Below are 13,619 nucleotides of genomic sequence, written 5' to 3' on the forward strand. Positions count from 1 at the left end.
CGCTTTGGTCGTGTCCGACTCTGTGCGACCCCAGAGACGGCAGCCCACCAAGCTCCCCCGTCCCTGGGACTCTCCAGGCAAGATCACTGGAGTGGGTTGCCATTTCCTTCTCCAAGGCATGAAAGTGAAAAGTGTAAGTAAGTCGCTCAGTCATGTCCAACTCCTAGCCTTCTTAAACATTCCTAATAAAAGGAAGAGTGAGGAAATGTCTGAAGTCTTCAGAATAATGTAAAAACTGGACAAATTCACTGTTAAAACTGTTGATAAAAACATGCTTTGAAGAGTGATGTGGCTGACCTGTTAAAATTTAAAATATTTAAATGCAAGCTGTATCACAGATATCTGGAGCCTTGGAAATTGATGTTGGTTACAGAAAGTCTGCATCTAGTCGTCTTTAGCTTTTCTTATTTTGTCTTAAACCTAAACCAACTGTGTTATCACTTTTGAAGTTATTAAAAATAAATCTCCATATTTGACACTAGAAATATTAGAGTATGTTTGAAGTACGGGTCAAGTGAAAATTTTCCACAGCTTGACTTCCATGGTTCAAAAGGAATAGACGGTATTTTTATGCTACTATGATTCCCTCAGAAAAGCACTTTTAAAAGTAAATGTTCTGATATCATCAGAGGCTGAAAGAATTTTTCACATGTATCAAGTTTTCCAACAGGAAGTGGGATTAACAATTCACATCCTGGCATTCGGTTCAGACTTGTGTTTGGAATGCTAATTATTTAGTGGAGAAGGTTGAGTCATGATTACTGGCCCATAATGAATCTTAAAATGACATATGTATATTTCAGAGACCTCTAAGCAAGTCAAAGTTATTTGTAGTTATTTTTATAAGGGTGTTAGCGTCCTTAAAAACTAAAAATCTCATAAGATATCTTTATGCATTGAAGCTGATCTAGTCTGTATGGGACAGATTTAGCTATCCCACAATAAGAAATGAAGCAGAACCAAAACACAGTGCTGGTTACAGTGATTAATATGTGTTGAACATATTATATATAATGTTACCATATTATAGATATGTAAATACAATTATATTATACACATATATTCATGTTAGTGATATTTTCATGTTAATACATCTGAACTTTGTCTCTTTCTTCCTTGTCTTCAAAAAGGTATTATTGAAGAAAGGAAGATACTAGGGCTTGCAAAAACTGTATTTAACTTCCATTTTATATTAAGGGGACAGTTTTGTGTCACAAAAGAGGACGAATGAACTTAAATTCAATTCCTCTGCTCCTCCTACTCCAGATATTCTACTCACTCACTCCAAACACATGCACACGCACGTGCACGCACGCACATGCACACATGCACACATGCACACACACATGCACACACACGTGCGCACACACACACGCACACACACAAGCACATGCGCGTGCCCAAACAAACCTATTTGAACTCCTAAACTATATAATAAAATACTAGAGGGTCCAGGAGCTGAGGAAAATAGAGAAGGGGCCTAGCAACAAGGGCTGCCTATAGGCTGTCTCCTCTTTCTTTCGACATCCTGAAGATTTTTGAAGCCCAGTAAGAAGCAAAGGATAGATCTGAAAGTGGCCAGTCCTTTAGAGAGAAGCAAGGCCTGAGTTCTGCTTCCTTCTCACCTTCTGTGGCCAGGAAACGTGCTATTGGCATTCTTGATCTGGTTAGTCTGACTTTCCTACTCTCTTCTTCAGGCTTTCTCTGCTTTTTCCTGGTCTGTGCTGTGGTTTGGATTTTAACTAGCTTCACCAACCACCCCTCCATGACCCCAGAACTGGAGACTGGGATATTTGAAAAAAGGAAAACAAATGAACAGAAATAGTCATTTAATATTTACATGATTCTCACTGGATTACATTGCAAGTCCTTTGTCCTTTTCAAGCTGAGAAGAGGTTTCTTTGCTTAATCGTAATCCTCATTTTCACTTTTCTGTGAACAGCTAATTCACACTTTTGAGAACCAAGAGAGCTCTCTGGTTCTCCTTCTTTCTCAGTCTTCTCCTTTATCAGAGGACAAGGTCCAGGGCCCAAAACTTTCTCTCAAGTCATCAAGGACTGAACTGAAATCTGACATTTATTTATTTGGTAAGCCATCCCACTCTTCTTTAGATACTTTTTGGTGATATTTTTAAAGATCAATAACTCATATAATGAATTTATGGATCTAATCTAATAAAGTACATTATTGCATTACAAAAATTCATGTATTCAATTATTAATTCATAAATCACATTGACTCTAACCCTAGGATCTCACATTCTATTGTGGGAAACAATCATTAAAGCCAGGAGTTAGTAAACTATTTCTATAAAGGCTCAGAGGGTAAACATCTTGGCTTCTTGAGATATATACTTTTTGTTTCAACTACTCAGCTCTGTTATTCTAGTGGGAAAGCAGTCTTGGGCAACATGTAAACAAGTGAGTCCGGCTGTATTTGAATAAATCTTTACTTACAAAAACAGGTGGCACACCAAATTCAGACCCAGAGCCATAATTTGCTGACCCCTGATATAAACAAGAGATAATTGTATTACCTCATATCAGGTGCTTGGAGAAGGGAATGGCAACCCACTCCAGTATTCCTGCCTGGAAGAATCCATGGACAGAGAAAGCCTGGTGGGATACAGCCCATGGGGTTGCAAAGAGTTGGACACGACTGAGCAACTAACACACACACACACACACACATTAGATGCTTAACTGTGGTATTGATATAGAACAAAGAGTTCATGGAGGACACAGCAGGCGAACCTCAGCAAACTGACAAGGGGAGGAGGGACATATTCCAGGCTAATATAATAAGGACATATAGAGAATGCAGTATTGGTGACTGTTAGATGAGTTGACAGAGTGACTTATAGCATGTGGCACCAAGACGTATGAATGGGGGGCTGCAAGTCCCTGGAGGTTGTGGGCTTCATGTGCATTGCCCAGTTTGGACTTGCTATTTTAAATATGGTGGGTTCTATTGAAAAATGGGATCTTCAGAGGCTCAGAGCCATGATCAATATGTATTTCAAAATTGCATTCCGGCTCCACTGGGCAAGGGGAATTAACAGGAAACAGTGCTAATGAAGGCAGATGAAGGCAAGATTGCTGGGAATGTTTGTAACAGATCAGGTTCAGAAGATTGAACCTGAAACAACACAGTGACAGTGAAAGGAGAAAAAGGGAGGATTAAGGAAATACAGTAACAGGGGCAGGAGGGAGGATGAGGACATTGCGACTTAGGTGTCATAAACCAGATGTGGTGGGAGGTCCACAGAGGGCTCACAGAACCTGAGAGGCCCGAGGGAATTCAGTGTTTAGGGACACATCAGAAGAGGAGTACAGGGGTCCAGCTCACTGTTCATTGTCTTACTATACTGGCTCATGGAACACACATACAGAGAACACACACACACACTTACAAATACTTAGTAAACTGGATCACGGAACACACATACAACACACACACATTCCCAAATAGCTAGTGAGACCTCTTCCTCATGGCATTCCTGATCCGCTTACCCTGTTCTATTTTTCCAAAGCACCAACTGCTTCTACTATACAGCTGACTTTTAAAAAAATGCTTATTATTAATCTTCTATCTCCCCCACTAAATGTACGGTTCAGAAGGACAGGAACTTGTATTGACTTTGCTCACTGAAGCAGCCTCGACAACTAGACTAGTGCCTGTCACATTGTAGGTATTCAATAAATAGAGTTGATGAATAAATACATTTAAAATTGTGTATACAACTGCCATTTTGAGCCCTGACTCTAATATCTTTATTCAACTGTTGCCTCTATAACATTCTAGCATCTTTTGTCATTTGGTAAAAAGATTATTTCTATTTGGTATTTAAAATAAATCCATTTCGCTGCTATACTATTTTTACATTCAAAAGGTTAGTTCTATTTGATGATGCTTTCCAAATGGAACTTTGTAATTGTCCAGTCTGGCTGAAGAAACTATCATTTGGTAATGAGAGATCCCTGCCCACCATGTCCTTCTTGATAATTTGGTCTACTTGGGTTCTAAATTCCCTTTGAGCAGGAACCATACTTTACACATGTGTAAAATAAAACCACATTTTATACATGTGTTTGTGTGTGTATGTGTGTAAGAGACACAACACATCTGTGCACATGCCCATGCACAGAGGCTGGTGCAGAACACACAGAAGATGCTCAATAAGCATTTTCCTATGCTCTGATTAATGAGAAAGCTGATGTCTATAGCCATGAATATATACGTGCAGAGAGGTGGTGGTACCATCAGGCATTCCAGATTTATCCATGAGAGAATGTTCTTATGCCAAAGGCTGTTTCATGAATGTCTAGGCTATGATTTAGATAGGATTTCCCTGGTTGCAAAAACATGCCCTGGTTTAATTCCTGAATCAAGTGGATTTATTCCTATGAAGACCCCCCTTGCTGTGGGGTCTTTCAGTGGCTAGCTTTGTTTCACAGGTATGAAAACAGGAAGCCAGCAGCAGTTCCCAGAAAAGAGATTAGTGCTTACTGTTAGATTTGTACAGCATTTTACTAAAGATGGTTAGCAGTTTTATGTTTCTTCTTTCTTTTATCACATTTTGACAGATACTAAATTCAGTAATTTTATCATCAGATGGTATGTTCTTCAGATTCAAGGATAATGTTTCATTTTTATCTTTCCCAGGAGCAACTACATTATCTAACTATACAAAGCAGGGCACTCAATAAGCTAACTGAATTTGAATTATAAAATGGTTTTGGTCGAAAAAAAATTTTTTTCTTACCTCCTAAGCTAGAAGTTGCTGTTTTTGAAAAGAAAGAATTATCTTAGAAAATTCTGATGTTTGGCTCATGTAACTTATACCTTCTTTCAGCCCCTTTCAGGCGACTGTCACATCAATTTGTGATTTCTCTGTGAATATATTAAAGTTCACTGAATAATAATTACCAAAAAGTCATAAATGTAGGATTGAGGTTCATTTTAATTAGAGAGGAAAAAAAAATCTCCGTGTTAGCAAACTACCTAGATTCTCCTTTTATTTCAACATATTTCCCTGTGAATGGAGACTGAACTATGTTGAATTTATAACAAGAGCAAACAAACAGATATAACCTACAACTTATGAGCCAGTGCTGTGTTCAGCAGGTTTCCAAATGAACACTTTTTGTTTGATAGTATCTGTTAACTAGCTATATTTCTTAATCTTCATAAATGCCATCACTTAATTACTTTAACTCTTTTTAATGATTTGCTAAATCAGCAAGTCTGTCTTTTCTGGTTAAAGTGCTCCCTCTGGTGTTCACTGCCTAAGATGCACCAGCTCCAATCAACTGCATTTGTGTGTTAACATGCTTGGTTCTAAAGCAGAGAAAAATGGAGGAGTTCTTGGAGTAGTTCTAAAGATTTAAACACATTTCACCTTTAAGTTAAACCTTTTAAGCAAAGAAAGTGATGTCATCGAGCAAGACAAGAAGAAATATCTGGAGGTTCCCTTAGAATCTAAAAACCAACAAGATAATTACCTCCCTCCACTGCTCACAGCTTCGCCTCCTCTCTGATAAGTTACTGGAATGTTACAAAAAAACAAAAAGGAACAATTAATAGACATGCTTGCATTTATATATCAAAAGCTATGACATTCAAGAGCATCTTTCTCGAATGGAATGCTTTCTCCCTTTCTACTTAGAAGCATTGCAAACACTCATCACAGGAAATAGATTTCTGATTCAACTAGTATTTTTTTTAAAGATGGTATAGAATTAAATGTTATTCTTATTTTCTTAATGTGTTAACAAGTTCGAAAACTAAGGAGAAGCAAACTTCAGTATACTCTTATTAAACATAATAACTATTACACATTTGTACATTCACATTCTCAGATTTCTATCTTGAATTTATTATTAGATCATGTAATTTCATGATTTTATATAAGTGGAATCTTACATTTTGGAAAATGAAAACCTACCAGACCATTTCCCCAGAAATATGAGTACCAGTAAGACGGATATAAACGTGAAAATAAACCTTTCTCTCCACAGACAAAGCTGTATGCCAAGCTGTGACTATTAATTAATGTGACCTATGTTTTATTATGGTTTGAGAAAATATTTCTCATTATATTTTCATCAGACATGTATACATAGTGAAAATATATTTTAATGGCCCTGAAAGCATTCTCAGCTTAATAAGTTATGGATATAAAATTTAGCCATGACAAAAAAAGATTTGCACATAGTTGTCAAGGGGTTAAAATATAAGCTTTTCTGTATATACAGACACATTTTCTAAGAACAAATGTGTTTCTAAAAGCTGCCAAATTTTGCTACTTAGAAGAACTCCAAACTGGGAGTCTGTTAAGGAGAGATAACTGCATCCAGTGATTATAATAACTGGATTAAAACCGAGAAAGGAGGACCACAGGTACATTTTTACTAAAGGTGATGTGAAAGAAGAGGACCCTCTTTGAAAGAAACTGAATAGAACAGAATATTAGGACTTGGACTTAGGGAAAATGAAAAGTTTTATCTTTCAAATGTGCTGTGTATTTTGGTTACCTTTAAGAATGTTGATTCTATGAACAGAGAATTGCTTGGGAGAGAAAATTTTGTTGGAAATCCAGAAAGCTTAAGTTAAGGGGGAAAAAATGCACTGCCAAGTCTAAAATAATCAATTGATCATTAGCATGTTAAATCATGCTGAGGGTAGAAACAGTTTGCCTATCTAATGAAACTCATGCAAACAAGGCTCAGATGCATTGTGGAATCATGAATAAACAACTGCACTGAAGGATGACGAGCAACACCAACCGCTTCTACTTCAAGTGCATGCCGGTATAAGTAAATGAAGTACTGTTTCCATCGTAAGTCCTTTCCCCCCAGCTTACTGCAGAAAATGAAATAAAAACAGCAACACAATAGTACAACACATGCCGAACTAACAAAGGAAAGGAGGAGGGTAAGCGCAAATATATACCTGTTGGTGTGAAGGTAAAAGACGGGACTGAAAAATCAAAACAAAATATAAACCAGTTATTAAGCTGAAGAGAGAAAGGGAACATATCACATTAGTATAAATCAAGCAGACAGCTGAACATAAAACAAATGTAAATAACTAAGCCAGTCGTTCTGACGCTCTGATAGTGAATAAAACCGAATCTGAGGGTCTCTGCAGGTACCATTTCGAAGCATCTGACATTCTAGGATGGGAGGGGGGTGGGGACTGTGCTGGGTTAGCCTGCGGATGACCCCTGCTTTTAATAATGGAGACTTGGCTCACCGCTTTGGTACAAACAGGAATCCTCTACTATTAATCACTTCCAAACACTGGATAATGGGTTCTTAAACAAGTATTATCAGGGTCTTGCCTAACCTTATCTAGAAATCTGAAAGTAAATGCTTATTAAAGTGGACTAACTAATATAATAGGTGCACGTGAGCATTCATCACCTAGAGAGAGACAGTGATACAGAGAGAGGGAAGGAGAGAGCAAATGACATAAAGACAGAAAGAAAAGTAGACAGAAGACCGAAAGAAGAAGAAAGGAAAAAGACCGAAAGAAAAGGAGGGAGGGAAGAAGACAGAAAGAAAGGAAGAAAGAAAAGGGAAGGAAGGAAGAAAGCAAGCAAAGAAAAAACTGGAATGAAAAAAACCATAAAACTGAACTGTTTCGCTGACAAGCAATGCCTGATGCCTTAATATAAAGAGTGTATGGCTACCTTTTTATCATCATAGAAATTTGTGAATGGACAGACTATATAGGGGGTTTTAACTTTAATTCTGCTATTATAGTTTATACCTAGAAGCTTTCTAGAAGTAGGCTGAGCATTTAAAAATAATAGCACATGAAAAGCTAAACAATAGAACAATAATGCTCCTCTGAAAATCTTCACTCTCTGTAGTTATAAATCTTAATCTAATCAATAATGCCTGAAATTGAACTGCAGACCTCAAAAGTGGCATTCTTGCCTCCCCCACTTGTCCTATCTTCTCCCATTCCTGGCTGTTGGATAACACCAGAGTTATTTCTATGACATTTCATAGAGGGAGGAGGCTGACTTTTTTTTTTTCCCAAGCTCTTCACATTAATTTAAAGTAAACACTGCCCTGGTAAAGAAAGCAAGAGAATCTACATTACTCCTTGAAGACTCAAATTTGCTTTTAAGAAATCCTTAATACACACAAACTAGAATACTGATTACTTATCATGGATCAAAAAGCTGCCAAAAATGTATTTTCCACTTCATATTTGAATGTCTATAAGAAATTTACTTTAGGATTAGAGCACTAGGGTTGCAGACTTGAATGCCATAGCATCCTTTACAACTGTCACTTCTTACCAAACCATTTCATCTCTAAGTATACTAGGAAGGAAAAAAAACACAAAACTCTCAGTGCCTGGGGATCCAGTTTATACACTGTCTTCTTTTGCTGTAGAGCAGTCTCTGTCTTAAGAATTCTATTGTGTTTTCTTTCAGTCAGGTCTTTTCAGAGAGTCAATGTAATTTAGCTACAATCAAAAATTCAGAGCAACAGTAACTCGTCCTCATAAAAAATATAAAAGACATCCATTTGAAAGTAAAGGTACTCAAGCAAGAATGGAGTGCCTGACCATTAATTTGCAATCACAAGGACACAGGGAAAAAATGAAAGGTCCTTGTCAGTACTCCTAGCCAACTGCTAACCTCAGTTTAAGGAATGGAAGAAGAGATGAAAAGAGGTCCATCTAAATGAAATTTTTACAGCTGGTTCACCAAAGGACAACTTAATTCTCAAAGCTTCCAGTAATAAAATAAATCATTTTATCCAGTGATGCTGGTGCACTATGTGGACAAAGGGTACAAGCAGAGGGAATACCCACAGATAAATGTAGGGGGAAAATGTTAAAAATGCTCACTATCCAAAGTCAAACCCTGGCTTGATGTTTCATAGGGCAGTAGGCTCTTTCACATGGATTTCTTTTAAATATTTCACTTCATTTTTTCTTAGGCTGACCAGCATTGTTTCGGGCACAGTCAATTTAAGATTTCAGAATTCACTTCTTAAAATTGCATAGAACCAGAAATATGAAAAAGTGCCAAAAAGGCAGAGTGAGGAAAGCAGAATCAAATGCTCACCAATTACATTTGTGATTATGTTCTATGATTTCTGCTTAACACGAGCTAGTTAAAAGGACAATATTAGTGTAATAGGTTTTGCAGAAAGAGCGCATAGGCATTTTCAAGCATGCTTACAGTGCATTAGTAAGAGAAAAGAAACATTTCAGAAGGGAAGAAGGTTTCATGTCACATATTTAGGTTTCAAAACTAGAGAGAGCATTCCATTGTTATAACTGCACAGCTATCACACTCATGGTAATAAAAATTATAAAATTCCTAGAAACTCAAAAGATTCTATATCTAGATATTAGTCACTTTTCCTCATTCAAATGGGATTTCAGAACACAACGCCCAACAGCCCGCCCGTGCCCTGCTCCACAACACACAGACACCCACAAACCCCTGCTCTGCCTTATTTTTGGGGCAAAGGTTTTATATGGTAATGCGTGGCCCTGACACTGTTCTTTGAATGTGTGATGAGCACTTAGTCTCTTCGCAGTAACCTCTCAGTCCCCATTTTCCATTTCACAGGCAGGGATACTGACATTTTTGTTTTAATATTGACATAAGACACATATCTGAAAAAAACATATTTAAGGATGATAATGCTAAGGCAAATGTGTGTACATAAGGAGACTGCTGTGGAGCCATGGGCCAGAGGCACGTTCATCGATTTCCACGGTGTGGGTGATGAATTTGTGTTGACTTTCTTGCCAAGACCCCTTGTGACCGAGAGCACAAATATTTTAGACTGCTATCTTAGACTGTTTCACAAACTCAGAGGGATAGTAAGTAGGACTTTTCATTGAGAAAAGGTCTAACTAGCTCTAACAAATTCTGACTTTGCCATATCAATGCTCAGAGAAATGGCATGGCCAAGCCACGTGGGAAATGTTCATTTAGGAAATATGTAGACAATTCTTTTTTTAAGGAGTGTGATGGTGGGAGTGGGTATTTACTAGTCATCCTCTTAAAATCTGCTTTGCAGCAAAAGTATTGTCTTAGACTTATAGACCCTATAACTAGGGTGGATGTATACCCTGTCATCCAAAAACCAAGACAATTTTGAGACCCAAAGGAGCACTGTCAATAATTTAGTTGGACTAAAGACATAAAGTGGGCCTGTGGGCTGAAAACTTACAATCACCTTGTTGATAGCCCAGAGTTGATGAAGATATTTGAGGAGAGAAGGGGACAAGGATTATCTGTCTGAGAGTGATAAAAAACTCATCAGGAAATGAAAAATATGAACCACCAATCTGCAGACTTTGAGAATATGTGGAAAAAGTGTCTGCAAATCCTTCAGCTTACTTGACTCATCCATAAAATTATAAATAACTTTAGCCAAATAAACTTTAACTGCAGATACATTTTTAACAAAATCATCGTTGTCCATCAACAGTATATACGTAGTCAGCTCTGCAACTTTAAACATAACAATAAAAAAGTACTAAGTGTTCTCTCTCTGCAAACTGAAGCACATTGTTCATTCATGCATTCGATATTCACTAAGAAACAATTATTTTATAAATAATCAGAAATACAATTATTTATAAATAATCTCTTTCGCTTCACAAAGGGGAATGATGCTCCCTTTAAAGTTGTATGACAGTCCAAAGCTTGGATCTGTAATTCCTGAGACATGGAGATTAAAAATTTTTCTCCAGGATATAAAGCAATAAAGTAATTCCCTAAGAGAACAAGGGAATGGTATCACCACCAAGTGAAGACCTACCCTGGTGAAACATATTTTAAAGAAATTGATTGTAGTACTGATATCCAAGTGGAGTTTATACCTAGACATTGCCAATAAAATAAAAGCAGTTTTGTAAATTTTTATATGTTAAAATAATAATATAGGATATATAATCAAGGATAACTTAGAGTCATATATTGAAAACAAGAGTTATGTAAAACATGAAAAATTTAGGAAAGGTAATACCTTTTCTGATACCCGCGTAAGTACTAGCCAGCCCATTTCTCTTCTTTCGGTGTCGATAGAGCCAGATGCTAAAAACCATAAGGATGATCCAACAGGCAGCCCCGATTCCTGCAATGAATGCCGGCTGCTTCACTACGTCTGAGATCTGCTGAGCAAGACTGACTTGGTCCTCAGGTGACACGGGGTTTCCATGAGAATCTGAAAAAGCCATCTTTGGGTTCATTGGGGTTTAAAACGCAGTAGACAATAAGCACATGCTTATATACGTAAAGTGGCCATCATTATGTTGTTAATTTTTGGACAATAATTTCTGCTTTTCATTGTAACATGCACCATTGTCAATTAAAAGAGTTCATGGGATTTGGGGCAAGATTATATTCACTTTATTTATTTGAATTCAAAACAAACACAACAATTTTATGGAATATATTTTATTTTTTTTTATTTTTATTTTTATTTTTTAAATCTTTAATTCTTACATGCATTCCCAAACATGAACCCCCCTCCCACCTCCCTCCCCATAACATCTTTCTGGGTCATCCCCATGCACCAGCCCCAAGCATGCTGCATCCTGCATCAGACATAGACTGGCGATTCAATTCACATGATAGTATACATGTTAGAATGTCATTCTCCCAAATCATCCCACCCTCTCCCTCTCCCTCTGAGTCCAAAAGTCCGTTATACACATCTGTATCTCTTTCCCTGTCTTGCATACAGGGTCGTCATTGCCATCTTCCTAAATTCCATATATATGTGTTAGTATACTGTATTGGTGTTTTTCTTTCTGGCTTACTTCACTCTGTATAATCGGCTCCAGTTTCATCCATCTCATCAGAACTGATTCAAATGAATTCTTTTTAACCGCTGAGTAATACTCCATTGTGTATATGTACCACAGCTTTCTTATCCATTCATCTGCTGATGGACATCTAGGTTGTTTCCATGTCCTGGCTATTATAAACAGTGCTGCGATGAACATTGGGGTACATGTGTCTCTTTCAATTCTGGTTTCCTCGGTGTGTATGCCCAGAAGTGGGATTGCTGGGTCATAAGGTAGTTCTATTTGCAATTTTTTAAGGAATCTCCACACTGTTCTCCATAGTGGCTGTACTAGTTTGCATTCCCACCAACAGTGTAGGAGGGTTCCCTTTTTTCCACACCCTCTCCAGCATTTATTGCTTGCAGATTTTTGGATCGCAGCCATTCTGACTGGTGTGAAGTGGTACCTCATTGTGGTTTTGATTTGTATTTCTCTAATAATGAGTGATGTTGAGCATCTTTTCATGTGTTTGTTAGCCATCCGTGTGTCTTCTTTGGAGAAATGTCTATTTAGTTCTTTGGCCCATTTTTTGATAGAGTCGTTTATTTTTCTGGAGTTGAGCTGCAGAAGTTGCTTGTATATTTTTGAGATTAGTTGTTTGTCAGTTGCTTCATTAGCTATTATTTTCTCCCATTCAGAAGGCTGTCTTTTCACCTTGCTTATATTTTCCTTTGTTGTGCAGAAGCTTTTAATTTTAATTAGATCCCATTTGTTTATTTTTGCTTTTATTTCCAGCATTCTGGGAGGTGGATCATAGAGGATCCTGCTGTGATTTATGTCTGAGAGTGTTTTGCCTATGTTCTCCTCTAGGAGTTTTATAGTTTCTGATCTTACATTTAGATCTTTAATCCATTTTGAGTTTATTTTTGTGTGCGGTGTTAGAAAGTGATCTAGTTTCATTCTTTTACAAGTGGTTGACCAGTTTTCCCAGCACCACTTGTTAAAGAGATTGTCTTTACTCCATTGTATATTCTTGCCTCCTTTGTCAAAGATAAGGTGTCCATATGTGTGTGGATTTATCTCTGGGCTTTCTATTTTGTTCCATTGATCTATATGTCTGTCTTTGTGCCAGTACCATACTGTCTTGATGACTGTGGCTTTGTAGTAGAGCCTGAAGTCAGGCAAGTTGATTCCTCCAGTTCCATTCTTCTTTCTCAAGATTGCTTTGGCTATTCGAGGTTTTTTGTATATCCATACAAATCTTGAAATTATTTGTTCTAGTTCTGTGAAAAATGTGGCTGGTAGCTTGATAGGGATTGCATTGAATTTGTAAATTGCTTTGGGTAGTATACTCATTTTCACTATATTGATTCTTCCAATCCATGAACATGGTATATTTCTCCATCTATTAGTGTCCTCTTTGATTTCTTTCATCAGTGTTTTATAGTTTTCTATATATAGGTCTTTAGTTTCTTTAGGTAGATATATTCCTAAGTATTGGCTTCACAGCTGAATTCTACCAAAAATTTCGAGAAGAGCTAACACCTATCCTACTCAAACTCTTCCAGAAAATTGCAGAGGAAGGTAAACTTCCAAACTCATTCTATGAGGCCACCATCACCCTAATACCAAAACCTGACAAAGATGTCACAAAAAAAGAAAACTACAGGCCAATATCTCTGATGAACATAGATGCAAAAATCCTCAACAAAATTCTAGCAATCAGAATCCAACAACACATTAAAAAGATCATACACCATGACCAAGTGGGCTTTATCCCAGGGATGCAAGGATTCTTCAATATCCGCAAATCAATCAATGTAATTCACCACATTAAC

General features: G+C 37.3%; 1 protein-coding gene across 1 annotated transcript in view; it reads right to left on the reverse strand.

Annotated features, from left to right (window-relative positions):
- ROBO1 (roundabout guidance receptor 1) overlaps positions 1 to 13,619 on the reverse strand; it is a 452,203-nt gene that overhangs the window by 45,423 nt on the left and 393,161 nt on the right. Inside the window, exons 18-19 of the mRNA XM_069578675.1 lie at positions 11,019 to 11,216; positions 5,505 to 5,547 (exon numbers count right to left, since the gene is read on the reverse strand). Of these exons, the coding sequence (XP_069434776.1) occupies positions 5,505 to 5,547; positions 11,019 to 11,216 (241 nt within the window). The remainder of the gene's footprint in view (positions 1 to 5,504; positions 5,548 to 11,018; positions 11,217 to 13,619) is intronic.

Source organism: Ovis canadensis, chromosome 1 (genome assembly GCF_042477335.2).
Source record: "Ovis canadensis isolate MfBH-ARS-UI-01 breed Bighorn chromosome 1, ARS-UI_OviCan_v2, whole genome shotgun sequence".
NCBI classification, from domain to species: domain Eukaryota; kingdom Metazoa; phylum Chordata; class Mammalia; order Artiodactyla; family Bovidae; genus Ovis; species Ovis canadensis.